The 21,604-nt window shown below is 39.8% G+C and overlaps 1 protein-coding gene across 1 annotated transcript in view; it reads left to right on the forward strand.

The window, feature by feature from the left end:
* Positions 1–1,002: 1,002 nt before the first annotated feature.
* The window catches only part of ptch2 (patched 2), a 111,629-nt gene continuing 91,027 nt past the window's right edge, over positions 1,003–21,604 (forward strand). The window contains exons 1-2 of the mRNA XM_072273632.1: positions 1,003–1,513; positions 3,293–3,485. Of these exons, the coding sequence (XP_072129733.1) occupies positions 1,373–1,513; positions 3,293–3,485 (334 nt within the window). The 5' untranslated portion in view covers positions 1,003–1,372. The remainder of the gene's footprint in view (positions 1,514–3,292; positions 3,486–21,604) is intronic.

The raw sequence follows: 21,604 nt of genomic DNA on the forward strand, positions 1-21,604 counted from the left end.
CGAAAACAACATTTTCTGAAGTCATAACGCACACATTTATGTAAAACTATATAAGCGCACACACTCGTGTAAGCCTAATTATAAAGCCGCAAGTCAAAAATGCCAACTGATTTGGGAATCTTTAACGCCTTTTTAATTTGCACTCCCTATGCGAGCTTTATTTACGCAATCTGATAGCCGGGTTGGATAATGCTATGGGGGACTGATATTTGTGAATTATAATAGAGTCTCAAAAGAAAGCGACCTATATTTGCATATGTTGTTTACTTGTTTTAATTGCATTACTGCAAATGATTAATATCACTTGTTCTTTCCCCTCCACATTATCATCTTCTTATTCTCCAGGTTATAAAATATTTAGCTCCCCAGCCTTGTTAATGTTTGGATGCAGTTTCACTACACGTTTACCTCATTGATTTCACTCCACTTTATTACCAGCATTAGCAATGCCAGATTTCTGCAGAACATTTATTCAGATCTAGTTGCCCTTGGTTTATTTATGCAGTCTCCAGAATTCATCTGGGACCTCCCCTGCGTTTGTTGGGCTAAAGGGGCCCGGGTACCTCACGAGGCAATTCACGACGTTTTATATACATGCATACATACCTAATATAAATACACATACACAGACCTATGTGTGGCTCTGTGTGTGCGTGTGCGTGTGAGAGAGAGCGAGAACTGCCGTTCCCACTACTTTCATTTTAAAGTTTGAAAAAAACTATTTAACAAACAGTATTTGCCAGGACAAAAACCATTATGTGTACATATATCTAAACTATATATGGTCCTATTTAGCTGTCAACTTCGTGTATCAGTTGGGAAACTTGTTTTTTTTACAAAAAATATTCCAGGGTTTGGAAAGATCCGCAGAGATCTTGTATGCAGTTTTTGCTACCTCCCATTGATGCTTCAGCAGTCTGGGTGGTCCGTCCACTTTGGTGAGCTGTTGCTTAGCAGCTAATAATAGTAGATGTTTGCTAAGTAATTTGCTTCTTCCTTAGCCAATGGGAATCCGGTCGAGAGGACTTTCCATCAACTCTTTTTGATGGGCTGGAGGCGGGTTTTTCTCTCCAAATGTTGGATGCCTGAGATCGGGGACAGAAGTAAAGATTGAGCTGAAAGAGTTTTTTTTTATTCCATGGTGTTAGAGGGACGAGTAAAAGGAGCGAGCGAGCGAGCGAGAGGGAGAAAACTACACGTGGATGTAGAGTCAAGATCCTTGAGGATTTCTGCGCGAAATGTTGGGATGGAAATATCAGGCTTTCGCTCAGGAAGAGACTAGGGACTCTCCAGCTGTTATTCTTGTCACTTTTGGGGAATTATTACTGTTGTTGTTGTTGAACCAAACGATCCGCGACTGGTTTCCAGCGACATGGCTTCGGTTTCTAACCTTGCCCGGGACGGTGGAGCACTGCCCCCGAGGTACAGTCATCGAGCCCCGGCCGCTTGCTCGGATCTGCTGCGGAGACCCAGTTACTGCCACGCTGCTTTCGCATTGAAACAGATCTCTAAGGTGCAAAAAGAGAAAAAAAAGAATATTGTGCTTGTTAACTCTCTCCTCCCGTGATAACACCAGGAAGTCGGCAGGACTTCTGGAAGTTGTTTTTGAAATTGCTGTATTAATAAGAGCTGGGGGTGTTTCTGAGTCGGACGTTTGTTTAATGCTAGATTGTTGTCTTTAATTTAGAAACTGCACGTTTCCCAGCCGAAAGGATTGTGGTGCGATGCTTTAAAAATAACAGTAGTTGTCAATATTTTCAAAAACTCTCTTCATAGAACATTGATAAAGCATGTCTCCGGTATAACAGTCCATACAGATGTTGGTGAATACCCCGCCTGGGGTTTACGAGATGGTGGTACGTTTAGTGCGCGCAATGTGTTTGTGCCTACCTCTGTGGTATGTGTGGACACGATATACGAGTGAGAAGGTGTACACAGGTGTGTTCTTCTGCGCCCTCAGCACGCCGTTATCCCTGAGTGTGCCACTGACCCGGGATGTTGGGATGTTGCGGGTCCAGGGAGCTTTTTAACTAGAAATTTGGCACCGTGATCGCTGAAGTCGAAACCAGGGAAGGGTGTCAGGTTTTCTTTAACTGAACTACATGGAGATAACTCGTCGCAGAATATGTGACGGAGTGTGTGTCGGGGAAGGTGGGAGAGGCGAATGAGAGAGAAGTTTGCAGAGACGGAGCAGATGTAAAGCGGAGCTTGACAATTTTAGTGTGCCGCCAATCTACGTATGTCCAGAGTTGACGGGAAGCAAAGATGACCAAAAAAAAGATGAAGAGTGATAAAAATGCTCAAAAGCAAATGGACAGAATACGCAGTGAGAATGGCAGGGCTGATGGAGAGAAGAGGGTGATGAAGGGGGCGAGCAGAAGGCGATGGTAAAGGATGCAAGAAAGAATCTACACTGAACAATGAGCACCTGACTAAAACTGCTGAGTGTGACATTAACAAAATAAGGCAAGGGAGGGGCAAAACGGGAGTGAAACGAAATGATAGATCGAGAAGAAATAGTAGATTGGAAAGGATACAGGAAGATTCGTGGTGTGGTGGAAAATGCTGAAGGACGAAATCTGAAAATGAATCAAGTGAAAGAAAAGCAGAATGAGATTGTGATGAGAGGAACTAAAAAGAGAAATGATGCAGATAACACCAAGAGAAATTGAACTTTGTTAGATTCTCTAAGAATCTATTTTAAAGTACCAGCAGTATTTTTTTTTAGCTTTTCCTAAACTACATCTCTTCATTAATAGTAACTATTTCATTCTGCATTTGCTTTTCTCTTGTTGCTGCACCAAATCAATTATCATCTCTGAGGTTAACTTTCCTTGCTGTTTGCCAGTTCTGGTATAACATGTTCTCCCCTTTATCCATTCACTGCCTTTAGCTCCAGTCCTCCACTATTTTTGCTTTCTATGCTTTTTGTATTTTATCCATAAAGTTGTGCTCACATCCTTTTTTGTTTTTGTATCCATTCTCTTGGTAGCTTTGCTCTCTTATCTATTTTGCCATTTTCCCATTGTCTCTCCTCCACTTGCTTCCTTCTCTTCCATTTCTGCATATGCAAAATTTGCCATCACATTCTCTCTCCCACCTTGATATAAGTTCCCTCTCTGCCTTACCCTGTTCTCATGATTTCCCTCTTGTCATCCTTCCCTTGCTTCTATCATTCCTTTCATCTCATCGCCTACTGTTTCCTGTCCATTGCCATCCTCTCACTCCATCCTTGTTCAGCTTTTCTCTTCCAGTTGCTGCCGGGTCTAATGCTCTTGTCTTTTCACCTTAGGGTAGGGCAGAGGGGCGCTGGGCTCCACTGTGGCTGCGAGCCCATTTCCAGGCCCTGCTCTTCAGGCTGGGCTGCAGAATCCAACGGCATTGTGGCAAGATCCTCTTCATTGGTCTATTGGTCTTTGGAGCTTTTGCTGTTGGCCTCAGAGTTGCAAGCATTGAGACTGACATCGAGCAGCTTTGGGTGGAAGGTAAGAACAAATGAGAACACACAAAGGAAAAACACATAAAGGTTCATAGAGTTGGGTTTACTACAATCCAGCTATTGGTAATGAAACCCTTGACTCTACTCAAACCTTGTTTTTAAGGTGACCTTTGTTGTCTAATTTTATCATCGAGTGCCACTTCTATTTTAGATCCAAACTCTTTGCTGCAATTCTTTGAAGTGTGTAGTGTGTAGTGTGTGCTTAAGGACAAATTCCCCTAATGATGAATCTTTTTATTGCAGGTGCTAAAAAACTATTTGCAATGTGCATCCTCTGTTTACTCGTCAAAAAATACATTGATAGTTTATTCCAAAGCATATCAATCCTTCATTAGCAATACTGAACCAAGGTTCCTTCCACCCTCTCAGGTGTTTATGAAAGGTCCTTCAGCATTATCCCAAGAACATGCAGGGAAGTTGCTCTTTTTGTCCAGGTCTACATATAGCCAACAAATACCACCAGAACAACAGATTACAAACGAGAAAATCTGCAGATGCTGGAAATCTGAACAACACATACAAAATGCTGGAAGAACTCAGCAGGGCAGGCAGCATCTAGGGAAAAAAGTACAGTCGATGTTTCGGGTCAAAACCCTTTGTCCTGAAACGTCGACTGTACTTTTTTCCATAGATGCTGCCTGGCCTGCTGAGTTCCTCCAGCATTTTGTGTCTGTTTGCAGAACAACACATTGTTTGTTTTTTTGGGACCTTGTCATGCACAAATTTTTGGTCATGTTCTCTCTATGAAGTTAGAGACCACATTGGTTGTAAAACATTTTAGACAGACCTAATTATGCAACAAGTTCAAACTTCCTGGAAATGTTTTTTTTCCACTCTCCATAACCTCATTTATTCCAGTCTCATTCTCAGCTTCACACACACACGAACTACTGGAGGAACTCAGCAGCGGTACTCATTCTGATTGCTTTTCCATTGCATTGCCAATATTACCTTGGAAGTCAGCAAATTTTTTTATATACAGATATATTTTCCTGGTTGTTTATCTGAAAACAGAACATGTTAAGGTTTTTGCATTACGCTAGTTGAATTAATACAAGGCCTTGTGTACATTATTTTGGTTTGAAGTAGATATGAGTTATGGAGTAATATTTCCTCAAATTTATATTTGTGAGTCAACTGATTATACTACTTCAGAAATGGGAACAGAAAATCATTGTGAAATAAATGTGCTCTGTGGTGAATTGTCACTCTACTGGTTCTGTTTACTCCTTGTATTTGCACGGCATTGTTTAAACTTTATGAGTTGAACAGTTGTCCAAGAGTAGTTCCCTGACTCCATGTACTTGAAGGAGAGAGAGAGGAAATTATAGGTTATCCAAAAATCTGAAGATGTAAGTGTTCAAGCCCCATTAAAGCCCTTTAACTGGCCTATGTTGTAATTCCCGTCGTTATTCCAGGTTGTGGGTGTACTCCAGATGGTGCCCGCACTGCAACTGCCAATGCAGGGAGCAGCAAGGGGTATTAGAACAGCAGAGTACAATGAGAAAAGTCACAGAATACTTAGAGCACAGAGGAGGCCTTTCAGTCCCTCAAGAACATACTAGCTCTATATGAGAGGCATCTAGTTATTCCCCTCATTCATCTTCTGCCTGTAGCATTTTTTTAGATACATATCCAGCTCCCATTTGGGTAGCACAGTTGAAACTTTCTCAGTCAACACCCCTGGCAATATACCATCGATCCTGCCCATTGAGTATAAAGAAAGTCAGATAATTTCTACATCCCTTGGTCCTTGACTGGTGCAATAATAGGAGTAGCTTCTTCCTGTTAATACTGTCTGACCCCTTAATGATTTTAAATATCTCCATGAGATCTTCTCACAACTTCTGTGTTACAGGGAGAAAAATCCCAGCTTCTGTCCTCTATACACGTAATGACGTCCTTTACTTTTGGGGATCTGGGCACTGCTGGCACGGTCAGCATTTATCGTGCAGCTCTAATTGCTGTTGAGAAGTGTTAGTGAACAGACTTCTTGAACCAATGCCGCCCTTCTGGAGATGGTACTTCCACAATACTGTTGGATTGGCTCTTCCAGCATTTAGAACTGTGACAGGATACCAGTGTATTTCCAGGTCAGGATGGCATGTGACTTGGAGGGGAATCTGCATTTGGTGGGGTTCTCATCTGCCTGTTACCCTTATCCTTCTTGTTGGTAGAGTTGTGGATTTGGGAAGTCCTATCTCCTCCAATCAGCAAATGTTTTATTCATACTGCTAGGGCCTTTCTTACTTCCTGGAGTTACTTTACTTGAGTAAATCACTTTTGGACTCTCTCCCAAGCCATCATATCTTTTCTAAAATGTGCCACTTTACTCCATTTTGGGGTGCTTAATTAATCTTTAATAAATATCATGACTTTTTACCTAATTCCTGTACCCCGACTGGATTTAAAACCCCAGATCCTATTTTTTACTACTCTCTCAATCTGTCCTACAACTTTTAATGAAATGTACACATATATTTCCAGATCTCTCAGATCCCACAAGACCAGCAGTTGCCCATGCTGCAAGTCTCCCCTCTCCACACCACCAATGTTGTCCAATGGAAGGGCATTAGGACCCATACAGCTTGGCACCAGTGTCATCGCAGAGCAATGTGTAGTTAAGTGCCTTGCTCAAGGACACACACGCTGCCTCAGCCGAGGCTCGAACCAGCGACCTTCAAATCACCAGACGAATGCCTTAACCAATTGGCCACGCAAAGTTCACTATGCTTCCAAATTTTGCATCATTGGTAAACTTGGAAATTATACCCTGTATACTCAAGTCTAAATGATTAATGTATATGAAGAAAAGCAGATGAACTCCTCTGTACACTTCTATCCAGTCCAAAAAAAAACTTCACAATTGCTCTTTCCTGTAATTTGGCCAGTTTTATACCCATACTGCAGTAGTCAACACATTCCATGGCTAATTTAGATAAACTTTTTATGTATCACACTACCAGTTGTCTTTTGAAAGTCTATGTATACCACATCAACTACATTTCCTTCATTGATCCTCTCTGTTACTCAATTTAAAAACTCTTTAGTTAGTCATGATTTGCCTTTAACAAATGTATACTGACTTTTGATAGTCAATGTACACTTGTCTAAGTGACTGCTAATTCTGTTCCTGATTGTCATTTCTAGGCAATCTCCACCAGTGATGTTAAACCCAATGGTCTGCAGAAACTGGGTTTTTCCTTGCCCCCTCACAGTTCTAGAGATCCAGGTTTAATCCTGATCTCCATTGCTATCTGTGTAGAGTCTGTGCAATTTCTCTGTGACTATGTGGGGTTTCCCTGTGTGTTCCAGTTTCTTTATGAATTCCAAAAATGTTCAATTTACTCAGTGGGTCAAAGGGCCTGTTTCTGAGCGTTATCCCTCTATTTTCAATTTTCTAATTCTAATTTAAGCACCAGCCTGAATCAATAGATAAATAATTACAATAATAGGCATCCGTTAGTCTCATGAGACCATGGATTTGCACCTTGGAAGGTTTCCAGGGCACAGGCCTGGGCAAGGTTGTATGGAAGACCAGCAGTTGCCCATGCTGCAAGTCTCCCCTCTCCACGCCACCAATGTTGTCCAAGAGAAGGGCATTAGGACCCATACAGCTTGGCACTGGTGTCGTCGCAGAGCAATGTGTGGTTAAGTGTTTTGCTCAAGGACACAACATGCTGCCTCAGCCAAGGCTTGAACTAGTGACCTTCGAATCACTAGACGAACACCTTAATCACTTGGCCACCCTCCAATAATAATTACAAATATCAATGTTATTATTGGTGTTAAGCTTTTAATTAATATTTTATCTCTTATCTCATACATTGTATGGCCTGGTTATTGATAAGGTGGCCCAATAACCATGCACAATCCCATTGATAATGCATTGTGATATCAATTTAGCATAAGGAATTTTATTTTGAAAGAAGTTGATAGCTCTTTTTAATTTTGAAACTATTTTATCTCAATTCTCCAGATGCTTGGCTTTTAGCATGGATGAAATAATTAAAGAGTTAATGAAATTTTTATGGCATGCTGGTGCAATTGTTATTAGAGCTGCTCCAAGTTGGATCCTGACTCTGGGTGCTGCCTGCGTGGAGTTTCCACGTTCTCCCTGTGACTGCAGGTGCTCCAGTTTCTTCCCACCTCCCAAAGACATGCTTACTGGTAGGTTAATTGGTTAATGTAAATTACCCCTGCTGTTGGTGGTCAGGGAATTGAGGGGCATTTGAGAGAGTATAGTTGCAGAAAGATTAGTGGGGGAAAAGGTTGCTAAGAAATCAAAACGGAATTGAAGGATATGTAATGGTAAACTGCAGCTCTATGAGGAAATAAGAGGGGAAATGGGACTCATCGTGTCTTTAGCTGAGAGCCAGAATGAACTCAATTAGCTGATTGGCCTCCTCCTGCCTTGTAATAAGTAAATTCCTCTAGTGTAACCTATAAGACAGCTCATGTTTCTGAAATTATCAAATATTTGTTAATAAATTAAATTCCTAAAATAAAAAAAGAAAACACAATTTTCAATGTTAGAAGAAAATTGCATTTGGATACAGACATTCCGTTGTTGACTCTAAAGGGTTAAGTCAGCCTTGAAGCAGCCATGTTCAGCAGCTTATGTTTCCAAATGCAATTTACAATAACATAGTCATCTACTGGTAGAAATGTAGCATAGCTTCAGAGTGTAGTAGTGAGTGGTTTATCGCAGACTTCAATTTCAGCCGTTTCAAGCTGCTATTTATTACACAACCAATTTGTCTACTTTAACTGTGAACGCACTTATCTGTCCTTCTTCTGCCTCTTAACTGAGCTCCTCCTTTCTTATTTTTCCAGTCTCCCCCACATTGCTGTTTTTATTTTAACAGTTGTATGGTAATTGCTACCTTTGAGGTTTTTTTTGTCTCTCTCCATGACTTTCTTCCTTCTCCTGTGTGCCGTGCTTCCTACGACTCTCCCGTCTCCCTCTAATTCAGGCAGTTCAGGGCCATGTGTTCAATTTAGTTTTCACACTCCAAACCTTTATAAACCTGCTCTTGACTCCCCACCATTCCCCCGAAAAGTTTCTGCAGTCTTGCTCCCGGGAGCAGATGTAGTGTGTGAAATTTACGCCATTTTGAGCTATTGACCCAGCATGGAGTTATGTATGTGTGTGTGTATGTGTGTGTGTGTGTGGTCCTAGACTGTTCCTGGACTCCATTCAACAATAAAGGGAACCTCTCTTACGAAACCTGAATGCCATTAAAGTTTACCCACCTGTTTGCACACAAGATTTCCACAGCAGTTGGAAAAAGAATAAAGAAGAGTCTGATACCTCTCCTAATTCTTTCATCTTGCTTTTTTCAAAAAAAAGTTTTTTTTTCCTCTCTAGAAACAACACCATGGGGAAGAGCAGCTGTTCTTACTTTTATGTTCTAAAGCACTGCATCTTTTTGTTTAATAAGCTGCATTTGCAAGACGGCACAACTTACGTTAACCCTTTAAGGAACACTGGTAGAATTTTTCAAAAATAACATTGTGGTTTGCATTTACTTTAAAAATGCCCTGTAAAAGCTTGATTTCCTCATTTTTTTTAAAATCCTTTTTCCTTGCTCCTTAACAAGGTTGGGCATATAAGATTTCATTAGACAACTTGCTTATGAGCTACCGGTAACAAATTAACAGTTTGTTTTTATTTCCTTTGCTCTACTGCATCGGAATTTTAAAAGTACCAGGCTGATCCTGAACTGTTCTTCAGGCAGTTTGATAAAGTTTTCGTGGTGATTCCTCTTACAAATGAGATTTATGAGTTTACTGCTAGAACAGGCCCTTCAATTCTCCAGCAATTCACCTACTTGCAGATTCCCCTTTGCTCAGAATAAACGCGTGGTGTCCTTCATGGTCAGTGTCTCCTCCTATGTGCAGCTGACACAAGAAAACTGTCTGGAGGAGCCGCATTCCACCATTCTTGGTCAGACCTGCAAAAGTGTTTAACTTTTGTACTGGCGTATAAGAAAGGTTGATTGATGATAGCTTATTCATTTTATGCTCTCTATAATTGTTTAATTTTCCAGAACCTCTCTAGAATTGTAACAGCATTAAGGTGCTACATGCTTGTTGCTGAGTTACGGTGGATGTGCATTTAGTGGAAAAATACGTCGGGAAGACCAGTACTGTATCCTGGGGTAATATCATCTTGAAATTAGTAAATACGTTATAAAGGAATGTTAAAGGGTTAATGATGTGTATAGGACAACAGGAATTATGAGTACAGTGTCACAGTGATGAGAGTAATTTCTTTAGCCAGAGGTGGTGAATCTGTGGAATTCTTTGCCGCAGACAGTTGTGGAGGCTAAGTTATTGGGTATATTGAAGGCGGAGATTGATAGGTTGTTGATTAGCAAAGATCAAAGGTTCTGGGGAGAAGGCAGGAGAATGGGGTTGATAGGGATAATAAATCAGCCATGATGGAATGGCAGTGCAGACCTGATGGGCTGAATGGCCTAGTTCAGCTCCTGTGTCTTATAATAATAATTAATCAACAGTATAACTTAATTCCTTGCCCGTGCTATTGATGAAAAAGAATTAGGTGAATTACATAATACGCCATTATTGGGGTTTATCAGTATGTTAGTTAATATGCTTTATATTTGAATAGCTACTTGTCTCAGTTCTGTTTTTGTTCTTATTTTGGATCTTGCCACAGTTTCTCTTCTGCTAAGTTTCTGATTGCCTTTGCATGTGTCTCACTATATAGTCTGTTATGTGGAAAGTGGAGGATGACTCCAGTTTGTGGGTCAAATACATTTGGACATGCTAACAGGCAATGACAAGGAGTGAAATAATTTGAAACTTTTACATTTCAGTCTACGAGCATTTGGAGAAGTACAGTCTACTCAAGGATAGTCAACATGGCTTTGCGAAGGGAAAGTTGTGCCTCACGAGCCTAATTGAGTTTTTTGAAGAGGTAACAAAAGAAATTGATGAGGGTAGGGTGGTAGATGTGGTCTACAAGGATTTTAGCAAGGCATTTGACAAGGTCCCCCACGAGAGACTCATCCAGAAAGTTATGAAGCATGGGATCAGTGGAACCTTGGCTGTTTGGATTAAAAAATTGGCTTACAGGAAGAAAGCAGAGGGTAGTAGTGGAAAGAAAGTATTCTGCCTGGAGGTCGGTGACTAGTGGAGTGCCGCAAAGATCTGTCCTGGGACCCCTGCTCTTTGTGATTTTTATAAATGACCTGGATGAAGAGGCGGAAGGATGGGTGAGTAAGTTTGTGGATGACCCGAAGATTGGAGGAGTTGTGGATGGAGCTGTAGGTTGTTGAAGGTTACAAGAGACAGGATGCAGAGTTGGGTAGAAAAGTGGCAGATGGAGTTCAATCCGGATAAGTGTAAGGTGATGCATTTTGGAAGGACAAACCAGAAGGCTGAGTACAGGGTTAATGGTTGGTTACTTAAGAGTGTGGATGAACAGAGGGACTTTGGGGTTCAAATCCATACATCCCTCAAGGTCACTGCACAGGTTGATAGGATAGTTAAGAAGGCCTATGGGATGCTAGACTTCATTAATAGGGGGATTGAGTTCAAGAGTAGAGAGGTCATGTTGCAAATCTACAAGTCTCTGGTGAGACCACACTTAGAGTATTGTGTTCAGTTCTGGTCACCTCATTATAGGAAGGATGTGGAAGCTATGGAGAGGGTGCAGAGGAGATTTACCAGGATGTTGCCTGGATTGGAAAACTAGTCTTATGAGGCAAGGTTAGTAGAGCTGGGACTTTTCTCTTTGGAGCGTCAAAGGATGAGAGGGGACCTGATAGAGGTCAACAAGGTTATGAGAGGCATAGATAGGGTGGATAGCCAGTACCTGTTTCCCAGGGCACGAATAGCAAACACCAGAGGGCATATGTACAAAGTTAAGGGAGGGAAGTTTAGGGGAGACATCAGGGGTAAATTTTTTATACAGAGGGTTATGGGCGCCTGGAATGACTTGTCAGGGATGGTGGTGGAGGCTGAAACTTTAGGGGTATTTAAGAGCCTCTTGGACAGGCATGTGGATGAAAGACAAATAGAGGTTTACGGGGTAGTGTGGGTTTAGTACTTTCTTTTTAGGAATATATGGGTCAGCACAACATCGAGGGTTGAAGGTCCTGTACTGTGCTGTAGTATTCTATTGTCTAGTGTCTAATGAGTTTTTTTTTCTGAACCACCTTATCTATGTAAATATTTGAAATTCAGCTTCTGAGTACAAACTATATGAAAGAGTTGACACTTCGCATTTTAAAAAAAATGGAGGGTTGAGCTGGTTGTGTTAGAGCCCCAGCAATCCCCCATGGCTTGTTCAAAAGTTCCTATCCGAATCATGTTTAAGTGGTTCACCAGCCAGTTTCTCACAAATACTGCACTTTTCTGTTAAGCAGTGTTGAAAGGACCCTGGGCAAATCTTTGAGTTGATTACAATCTGTCTGGAAAGTAACCCGTAGTTTTTGTTGAATACGTGCCCAGGAGACCTCAGTGTATTGTGTATTCTCTTGCAGCATTCACACTGCTGCACAATGTAAGATTTTTTTGAGGGCAAACATATTAAGTGAATGTTAAGGAAATCTCCTGTCACTTTGTATTCTATGGGTTTTAGTTTTCAAGTTTGTTAAATGTTTTCAAAGTATATATGGCAACAGGTTTTAGAAGGACTGAATCCCATTCAAATTTTACTTTAGCATGCCTATTTGATACTCTATTGAATCATCCATGAGTTCTATGTTGAATAGAGGACAAAACGTTGAGATAAAACATAAGGCAATGATTTCAGCATAGGTAGGTCAAACATTCATCATATAAAATATGACATATGACTTATTAAATAACATTAATGGCAGAAATAATTGCAAATAAAGGTTTAAGTTACCTGAGCAATGAATTGTTTGACTTTATTTTGATGCACAGTGTCATTCTTTGCATTTGAACTATGCAGTTTGGAAAGGAATTGTCATTCCATGTTTGGAGCTTCTTGTTTGCTTACAGGCCTTGTCAAGTCCAAGTTTATTGACATTTGACTGTATGTACTGTTTATACAACTAAATGAAATGTTCCTCTAGACCACAGTACATCCACACAACATGTATCACACACAGCACATAAACCAAAAATATTATATTATAAATAAGTGAATAAAATATAATTCAAAATGCATGTAGGAAAGTGCACCACAGGTACAAAGTAAAGAGTGCAGTAAGCAGCTTGCTGTCCCAGTGACGAGACCTCAGAGTACACAGGAGTCTCACAGCCTCAGGGAAGAAGCTGTTACACAGACTGGCAGTCCTAATCCTGATGCTTCTGTACCTCCTTCCTGATGGCAGTAGGTCAAAGGGGTTGTGGGAGGGGGTGGTAGGGATTCTCAGCAATGCTTTGGGTCCCTCGTCTGCAACACGCCTGGTAAATGTCACAAATAGAAGAGAGGGAAACCCCAGTGACCCTCCGTAGGGTCTTGTGGTCTGATGCCATGATGGGCAGTGCACATCACTTTGATTTGAATGTGTGTGTTGTTTCAGAACATGATTTGTGCTACAACAATTTTAGATTATCATACCAAACCAAAATAGTAAAATCAAAGCAGCATAAGTCAAAGAGAAAATATGGGTTATCATTGTGGGAATATATTCTTCTTCAGACTGTGGTTGATAAATGATCCATAATCAAATAGTGCTTCCTCTTTACTTTCAGGCTTGTCTATTTTATATTATCCCTTTTACAATTATGTAAAATATATAAGCTATGTTGATAGCTTATAATTGGTGAAGGTCTTACCTATCTTGTGCACAAGAAATGAGGCTCCCCAACAGATCCAAGATGTGCTGCAAATTTGGATGAGTTACATGTCACAATTCAGCATCAACCTTAGAGACATTCCTAATGCCTTTTGACAGGTTCTTCCTAATTGGATTCAACTAAAAGTTCACACACAAGCACATGAGACTTTGTGAAAGAAAAGCTCAACAGTTCAGACTCTTAATTGGTCGACTAACCCTTTGGTTCGTCTCCTTGGTTCTAGAATAGCCATGTTTCATTGTTATTTTAATTTAATAAAATATTTTCAAAGTATTCAGGTGCCCAACGTGTTCTATATTTTTTTCCAGTTAGCCAATGAACTGTAATAAAGTCCTGTTAATGTATGTACATTTATTTAATTTTATCTAAAGCTATTTCCGTGAATGAGGAAAACAGCAATTAGTTCTTATATAGATATCCTTTCTTCGTAGAGTGAAATAAAACAACCGGCTTGATTGCAATTTGATTAAATTACTAATAATTTTACAGCCAATTTTGTGAACAAAGGCTTTCAGTTCATTTTAACTATTTCTAGGGGCCTTTTGGAGAGATTTGGGAGGCGGAGAGGAATTTTTGACAAAGTTTCCTGAACTGCGTTACCTATGGTGTAGCAGAGGGGAGAATGAAAGGACATGCCCATTTAGAGGAGAATTTGGAAATTTTTGGCCTAATAAGTTTTTGTTGTTGAGAGTATATAATAAAAAATATTTGGTGCAATAAATATTTATTAATTTGTCTGGTGCATTGGCATCAAACTCCCTGGCAGTCCATATAATTGTCCATAATGTTTCTGTATTAGAGGCTTTATTCCTGAGAGTTGGAGGACCATCCATATCATTAAAAAAATCGCCCATAGTTCATTGTCATGCAGAAAGACAAACTGGAAAGTGTAGAAAACATAAAGACTGCAGTTCTCTCCTGTCAGGGCTTTGTAGATTTTGTATTGAGTACTTCATGTACATGGTTTGGCTATGCATATGGTTGAAAAGGGAAAGAGTCACTGAGCTCAGCCCTCCCCATCCATGCCAACCGTCAAGTACCTATTCACACTCATTTCCTGGCACTAGGTCTCTAGTCTTTTACGCCTTAAGCATTAAAAAAAAATCAGTGTTCCACTTTTCAAAATGGATACCACTCCGACAGGTCGGAGAACTTCCTAATAGAGTGTCTTGTGATTAGAAACTGCATCATTAAAAAATCTATGCTAAACTTGCATTTCTTGTGGTACATGTGTACCTGTGGTTAAGTTAGCATAAAACAAATAATACAGCCAGTGTACACATGCCACACGCCACCTGTCACTCCCTTTTAATCTGACATACTTCTGAATTACAGCTTCAAAATGACAACCACCTGCCAAGCTTCAAAATTCCTTAACCAAACAATTATACGCTGAGTGACCTCAGCCCTTGTTAGTTTAAGAATTAGACTTTCTGGCCTTATGGAGACACTGTGCCACCTTAGTGCAGTAATACTTTGTGCACTTCATGGCATAACGCCTCTTTCCATGTGAAAAACTTCATCATCCAAGCTGTTCTCTCCCAGCTTCAATCTGCTTACGCCTTCTTGTTCCTCTATATTTGAATTTATTTTTCCTCAGGCTTTATCTTTCATTCTGAATATTTCTTTGGCCCGTCTTTTGTTTTCTGCCTGATAAGTGAAGAAAATATTAAGCGAAGAAGGGAAGTAAAAGTTAAATGACTTTCTGTTTCATCCCCTTCTCATTCACTGTTTTCTCTTTTCATTGACTGGAAGAAGAGAACCCAGGAGTTAAAGCTTTGAAGATGCTGCAAATCCAAGAAGCTTTAAGTAGGTTTTGGGGGTAGTAGCCTGACTGACGAGAGGTTCTAACACAGTATTGAGTTACCTTAACCCTCATTAGTGACGAAATTCCTTCAAATAAACGAGACATTTTGAAATTAAGTTCATAATGAATGTGACTACCAACTCAAGATGCCAGAAGATGTTATTAGAAGAGATGCCATACTAGGTTATAAAATCAAATTTTAAGGTAAGCTCTCTGGACAAGTTAAGGGTTAAAGATACAGTAAATGCTGGGTGTTTTCAGCAGGTCAGGCGGTGTCTGTGGAAGGAAAAACAAAGTCATTGCTACAGATCAGTGATTTTTCACTAGAAGAAAAGGCCACCAACATGAAACATTAACTGTTTCTCTCATTACAGGTTCCACCTGACCTGTTGAGTATTTCCAGAATGTTTTGCTTTGATTTCAAATTTCAAGCTTCATCTGTATTTTAGTTCTGTATTTCTGACAAAAATTGAAGAGGCTCATCTTCTAACCAGATGATGAAAGTTCTGAGTATTTGAATGTTCATTGCACAATTGATATCGGGAGGTGTATTAGATTAAATGCAGAACAGTGGTAATTGGCACAATAAACTTACCCCCCCCATCTCAGAAGAGACTCTGATTGGCAGTATTTTTCTCACACTCGCCATCCATGTGACCTTTGTTAGTGATATCTAGCGTTGATTACAGCTGAATTTGGCCAAAATGCACATTCCCGTCATGCACATTCTTATGAAGTGAAACAACTTTACACAATACACGGACTAATTCAGCAATGGTGGTCTTGTATTACTATAGTTTCCCTCAGTTTTTCAGACAGATAGGCCCAAATGGCACATTCGTGAAGCACAAACCGCAAATCTGGCAAATTTTCAACATTCCACCAACCTTTGCTTTTCATTTTGGATTCTAATATTTAAATGACTTATTCACCCACTAATTTTAGGTAAATCTCTGTAAGCTGGTCCTATGCAAAGATCACCAGTCTTTTGTCTGTTAACTCTGCTCGTCCTTATGAATAAGAAGTTGTCGGGACTTCTCTGTTTTCTGGGAATTTGAAGTTAAGGATGAAACAAGCTGTAATCAATGTTAATGGATATAATGAATAATTGTTCAGAATTATGCTTACAGGTGTTTTCACTTAATTATTGTCTTTGATGCATTGCTGCACGTAAAATTCTATTTGCAGTTAATGAGGTAAGTAGTTGGAGGCATACTGCTTCTCACTGAAGCCTCTTAACCAGGATGGGACATGCAACTTGACCATTTCTGCCAGTATGTTTACTGTCCTTTTCAGAATCAGGTCCGGTTTATCATCATTGTCTTGAATGGCATGAAATGCGTTGTTTCCTGGCAGAATATGGTGCAAAGACATAAAACTCCTATACATTAAAAATAGTGCAAATAGAAGAAAAATCTAGATAGTGTTCATGAACTGTTCAGAAGTTTGATGGCAGAGGGGATGAAGCTGTTCCTGAATCATTGAGTGTTGGTCTTCAGGCTCAATTACTTCCTCCCTAACAGAAGTAACAGAAAGCTGATTTCAGTGATCAGCTTACTGATGTTTTATCAAGCAGTTCTGCTCTTGGAGGGATCTAGCTCATCCTTTCTGTGTCTTCCACGGTCATTATTGGTATTCCTGCAGAATTCCCTATTTAGGAATGGGAGGTCTACAACTTAATTTCTGTCAATCTATTTTAGCCATAATTTTAGAATAATTGGGCCTTCGGTTAGTTGGGGCAGCAGCTTATTTGGAACAACTCTTATTTAAGACCAAAAACTAATTGAGAAAATAGTTGAGGTTCCCTTTGTTTATCTGGGACATTATGGTGCTTAATTAAAGCAGGGGACTGTTGCAAGCGGTTTCTAATTAGCATCAATTGCGTGCATTTGCGTGGCCTTAGACCGAACAGTTTAAATAGCGCCGTTTGTGTGCATTTGTGTTCAAAAGCAATGATTTTTGATACTGGTAGTTAGTGCGAAATAAGCAGGAAGACAATTCAGAACTGTTTCGGTCACTGCGGTTTCAAGCATTGAGGCCTAGAGATGCCAGAAATGACCCAGTGTGAAAATGAAATGATTTCACTACTTCAACAAATAGGAACTACGAAGAATTTGAAGGTATTGACAATGATCTTCAATATTTCAGTGAAAATGAAGACTAGGAGGATGTAATCATCAAAATCATTGTGTGAAGGCAGTCCACTATCTGCACTAGGTGTCTATGCTGATTTTGTTCATTTACAGTAAATCAAGAGAACACAGCATAAATTCCTCTGATAGCTATTAGGAACTAACACAGTTTTATAGTAAAGTAGTAGTATTGGTAATGTTCTAATTTGTTTGGTATTTTATCTAAGTACATAATTTGTTACTCAATTAAAATGGAAGTTTCTTTTTTTTAACTATTTCCATGAAAGTTCAGCTAACAGGTGTAGCCACTTAATTGGGCCAAAGTATACAGGTCCTGATGCGTCCCAATTAACCAGAATCCACTGTACATTGTAACTAAAGCAGCAAAACAAAAGCCATATGAATTTACAAAATAATTTTAAGAGGCATTGTCAGGTCAGGATTGGGAATTTTAGCAGATGAGGAATGTATAGTTATAGCAAGCAATTAAACGTGCCTCACATTGTCCAGGCAGCGTTAAGTGGGTGATTTGAAGGAAAAATCACTTTGCATCTTCAGATCTACAGGGAAGGAATCAGGAATCCACTGCTCAGAAGATCTGTTCTTATTATTGAGAACACCAGTATGAATATCCTTGAAGCAGTAATTACATCACTTCTCAGTATCCCATCTATGTACCTGTCACTTTCTCACCAGATGTACTGCTGTAGTCTTTTGAGGTGATCTCATTACACTTTAGGTCAAGTCTTGTTTCGGTTGCAACTATTAATGTTGTCAGGTAATCTGCTTTATTCTATTTGAGTTCATGTAAAAACACACATGGACCAATAATTATGCATTGGCATTTTCTTCAGGGCAATTTAACAAATAACATTGAGACTTTGAATAATAATAATTGCATGTATAAAAAATAAAAATTCTTATGCAGGTGGTAAAGTATTGACAGCATTTGTTTCAGTAAGGATTTAGGAAAGACCGAGGGAAAACAAACTTTGGTTTCAATATGTGGCTTTTTGGCAAAAAAAGGGAATATGTAAATAGCTTATTGGAAAAACCATTGACTGGGAAAAAATTGCTGGCCATCTGAGCTGAAGCATTGAAAGGTTTGGATGGAGGGAATAATAGAGCCAAGGGACCATTGTTAGGGAGAAGAAAAGAGAAGGCTGGATGAGGAGCTAACTGCACTGAAGCCCAGTTCGAAGGGTGACTTGTTTCGTATTAGATTTGCAAATTAAAGAAGTTTAAAATAAAGTAGGAGTTTTTTGATTGACAAAAAGGCTGATGCAAGCCGAAAGTGGTCAGAATTATCTATTCATTTGAGAAATGTTATATCAAAAATATTCCATGCTCTGTGTAGGGGATTTGGGTGTGGGGTGGGGGTGAGGATGAAATAAACTTTTTATTTTAGGTAACACTGTATTATCTCCTTCTAAGTACTTAATTTATTATGTTGTCTCTTTTGATTGTAACAAACAAATGAGGAAAATATAATATTGAATTTCTGTTCATATCAGCATCAATATAAACAATTTTATGACAACTAATTGAATAAAGTAACTCCCTAACAACTTTTCTGAAGAAAACACTGATGCTGTAATGTCAGAGTTGTTCAACCATATTAAAAATTTTCAAAGTAGTAAAATTGCATGACTTGAAATGATTTAGAATTATAATAATGAGCAAATTATTAATATAAATCCCAATTCTACATGATGCATTTATTTAAAAAACATTATTTTATAATTTTTTTCTAAAAGAAATCAAAATAGATGTTGTCCCAATGATGTTCCATCCCTTAAACTGTTGCAGTGGATATTATTAAAAATTAAATTGGTCATGGAAAGATTATGACTTAGCTGAAAGTAGTGAAATCAGGGAATAGTATACACCTTACATGAGATGTTGCACTAAAGATTGCAACAAATCACAAGCTATAAATATACCTACTGGATAAATTCCTACTAATAAAATGCTACATTAGCCTACAAATGCCTTAAAATAAGTATCATCTAGGAATGATTTACAATTGATAACTTGAAGGTTCAGTGTCTGCATTTTATAATATAAAGTGATAACAGGTTGGAGAACAAATAAGGACCTAAAATGCTGATTGAGTAATACTCTTGCAACACACACAAAATGCTAGAGGAACTCAGCAGGTCAGGCAGAATCTATGGAAATGAATAAACAATCGACGTTTCAGGCTGAGACCCTTCTTCAGAAAGGGGGAAGATGCCAGAATAGAAAGGTGTGGCAAGGGGAACGAGGCAAGCTGGATTGCGATGGGTTAGGCCGGGCAGGTAGGAAAGGTCCAGGGCTGGAGAATAAAGAATCTAATAGGAGAGGAGAGTGGACTAAAGAAGCAAGGGAAGGAGGAGGGGACCCAGAGGGAAGTAATAGGCAGGTGAGAAGAAGTAGAGTGGGGAATAGAGGAAGGGGGAAGGAAGTAATACTGTATATGTTTGGCATTAAGTGAATGCATATTGTCTTTACTCACAGTGAAGCACAAATAATAAACATTTTCAGATCATTTCGATTTGGACCAGGCCAGTCTGACTTGTTACCTTCTTGAGTGATTCACCTCACCTTGTGCACCTGATGGAACCCTTAGTTTGGGGAAAAATTAGTTTAACTGGTTGTGGGAGCATGTGCTGTCACTGGCCACTCCTGGTTCAACTGGAATTAATAACCCAGTGCTGCATTGTAACACTTGTCAGGTAACTCCCACACACGTGCTTCACAGTTCTCCTCTTCTTACCTCTAACTGCCCCCACCCTCACCCTGCTATCCCCTCCCCCAAAAAGTGATGGACCAGAACACTACCTTCCTTTTGCCTCATTCACTACTCACCACATCAGACCCTTAACGTTAATTTTTGCCCATCTGGCACTCTAGATATTCTTCTCTTCCCCCCATCCATTTACTTGTTCCACCAATTCCTACCTGTATGTCCCCCCCCCCCAAAAGTTCCTCACAATACTTTAAGTTCTCTTCTGTCTGACAGGAATTTTAATGTGGGACTCTTTTACCCCCTTCTCTGTTATGGTAGTTCGCTCGCTATGTGCTGTGCCGTATAACATAGGCAATCATGGTCTTCCCATGAGGTGATTTTGTTCCTGGCAATTTTTTTTTTCTCATTGCCTCCTTCTGGGCAGTGTCTTTACAAGATGGGTGACCTCAACCATTATCAATATGTTTCAGACGTATCGGTGGCCACGTAACCAGGATATGCACCAGCTGCTCAAATGACCATCCACCAACTGCTCCCATGGCTTCACGTAACCCTGATTTTGGGGGGCGGGGAGCTAAACAGGTGCTACACCTTGCCTCAGGGTGACCAGCAGGCTAACGGACATGTGGAGCACCTTAGACCTCCTTTGGTAGAGATGTATCTCCAACCTGCCACCCACTCTTGCAAATCCAGCTCCAGACCCTGATTCCCTCCCCACTGCTTTACCAAGACCCAAAATGGCGCTTGCTTGAAACAGAAATTTGTAGTATTGCAGCCTCAATTAAACTGTAGTTGGCAGCAGATTTAAGCCCTGGAAATAGAAGGTGCTGCTGTAGTATGGGATAGAAATTTGGCTGAGTGACAGGAAACAGAGTTAGTAGTTTTTTAGACTAGAGGGAAGTATGCAGTGATATTCCCAAGAGCCAGTGCTTTTCTTAATATAGATTAATGTCTTAGACTTGAGTGTACAGGACAGAATGATCAAATCTGCAAATGACACAAGCCATGGAAGTATGGTGATTTGCAAGAATGGATACGTAATGTACTTCATGAGAAAGACAATCTGGTAGAATGGTCAGTCACTAGCTGAGAGACAATGAGGTGTTAGGAAGAATGAGGAGAGCCAAACTAAGACTATGATTCTAACAGAGAGGTGTTGTGATAAATATTGCTTAAACTGTTGAAAATGGCAAGCTAGGTTGAGAAAGCAATTAAAATACCTATGGGATTCTGGATATAAGTAAAAACAGAGATTGTAGGAACAAGGAATTCGTGATGAAGCTTCTTAAAACATTGTTTGTCACACCTGGAGTACCGTGTTCTGTTCTGGACACCATGCTTATGGGAATATATGAAAGAGTACAATGGATGTTCACTGAAATGATTCCTAAGATTTGGTCTTAATTGCATGCATAGATAGGGGAAGTAGGGATTGTGCTTCTTGGGATCAAGAAAGCAGAGGCAGAGATATTTCAAATCATTAAAGGTCTAGACAGATGAGGTAATGAGAAGCTATTTACATTGGCTGAAGGGTCAAGAGCCAGAGGACATTGAATGAAGATAGTTTGAAAAAGAAGCAGAATTCACTTGAGGATAAACTTCCACTACAACTTAGTTGTTAGGATTTGGAA

The sequence above is a fragment of the Mobula birostris genome, chromosome 12 (genome assembly GCF_030028105.1).
Source record: "Mobula birostris isolate sMobBir1 chromosome 12, sMobBir1.hap1, whole genome shotgun sequence".
In the NCBI taxonomy this organism is placed as follows: domain Eukaryota; kingdom Metazoa; phylum Chordata; class Chondrichthyes; order Myliobatiformes; family Myliobatidae; genus Mobula; species Mobula birostris.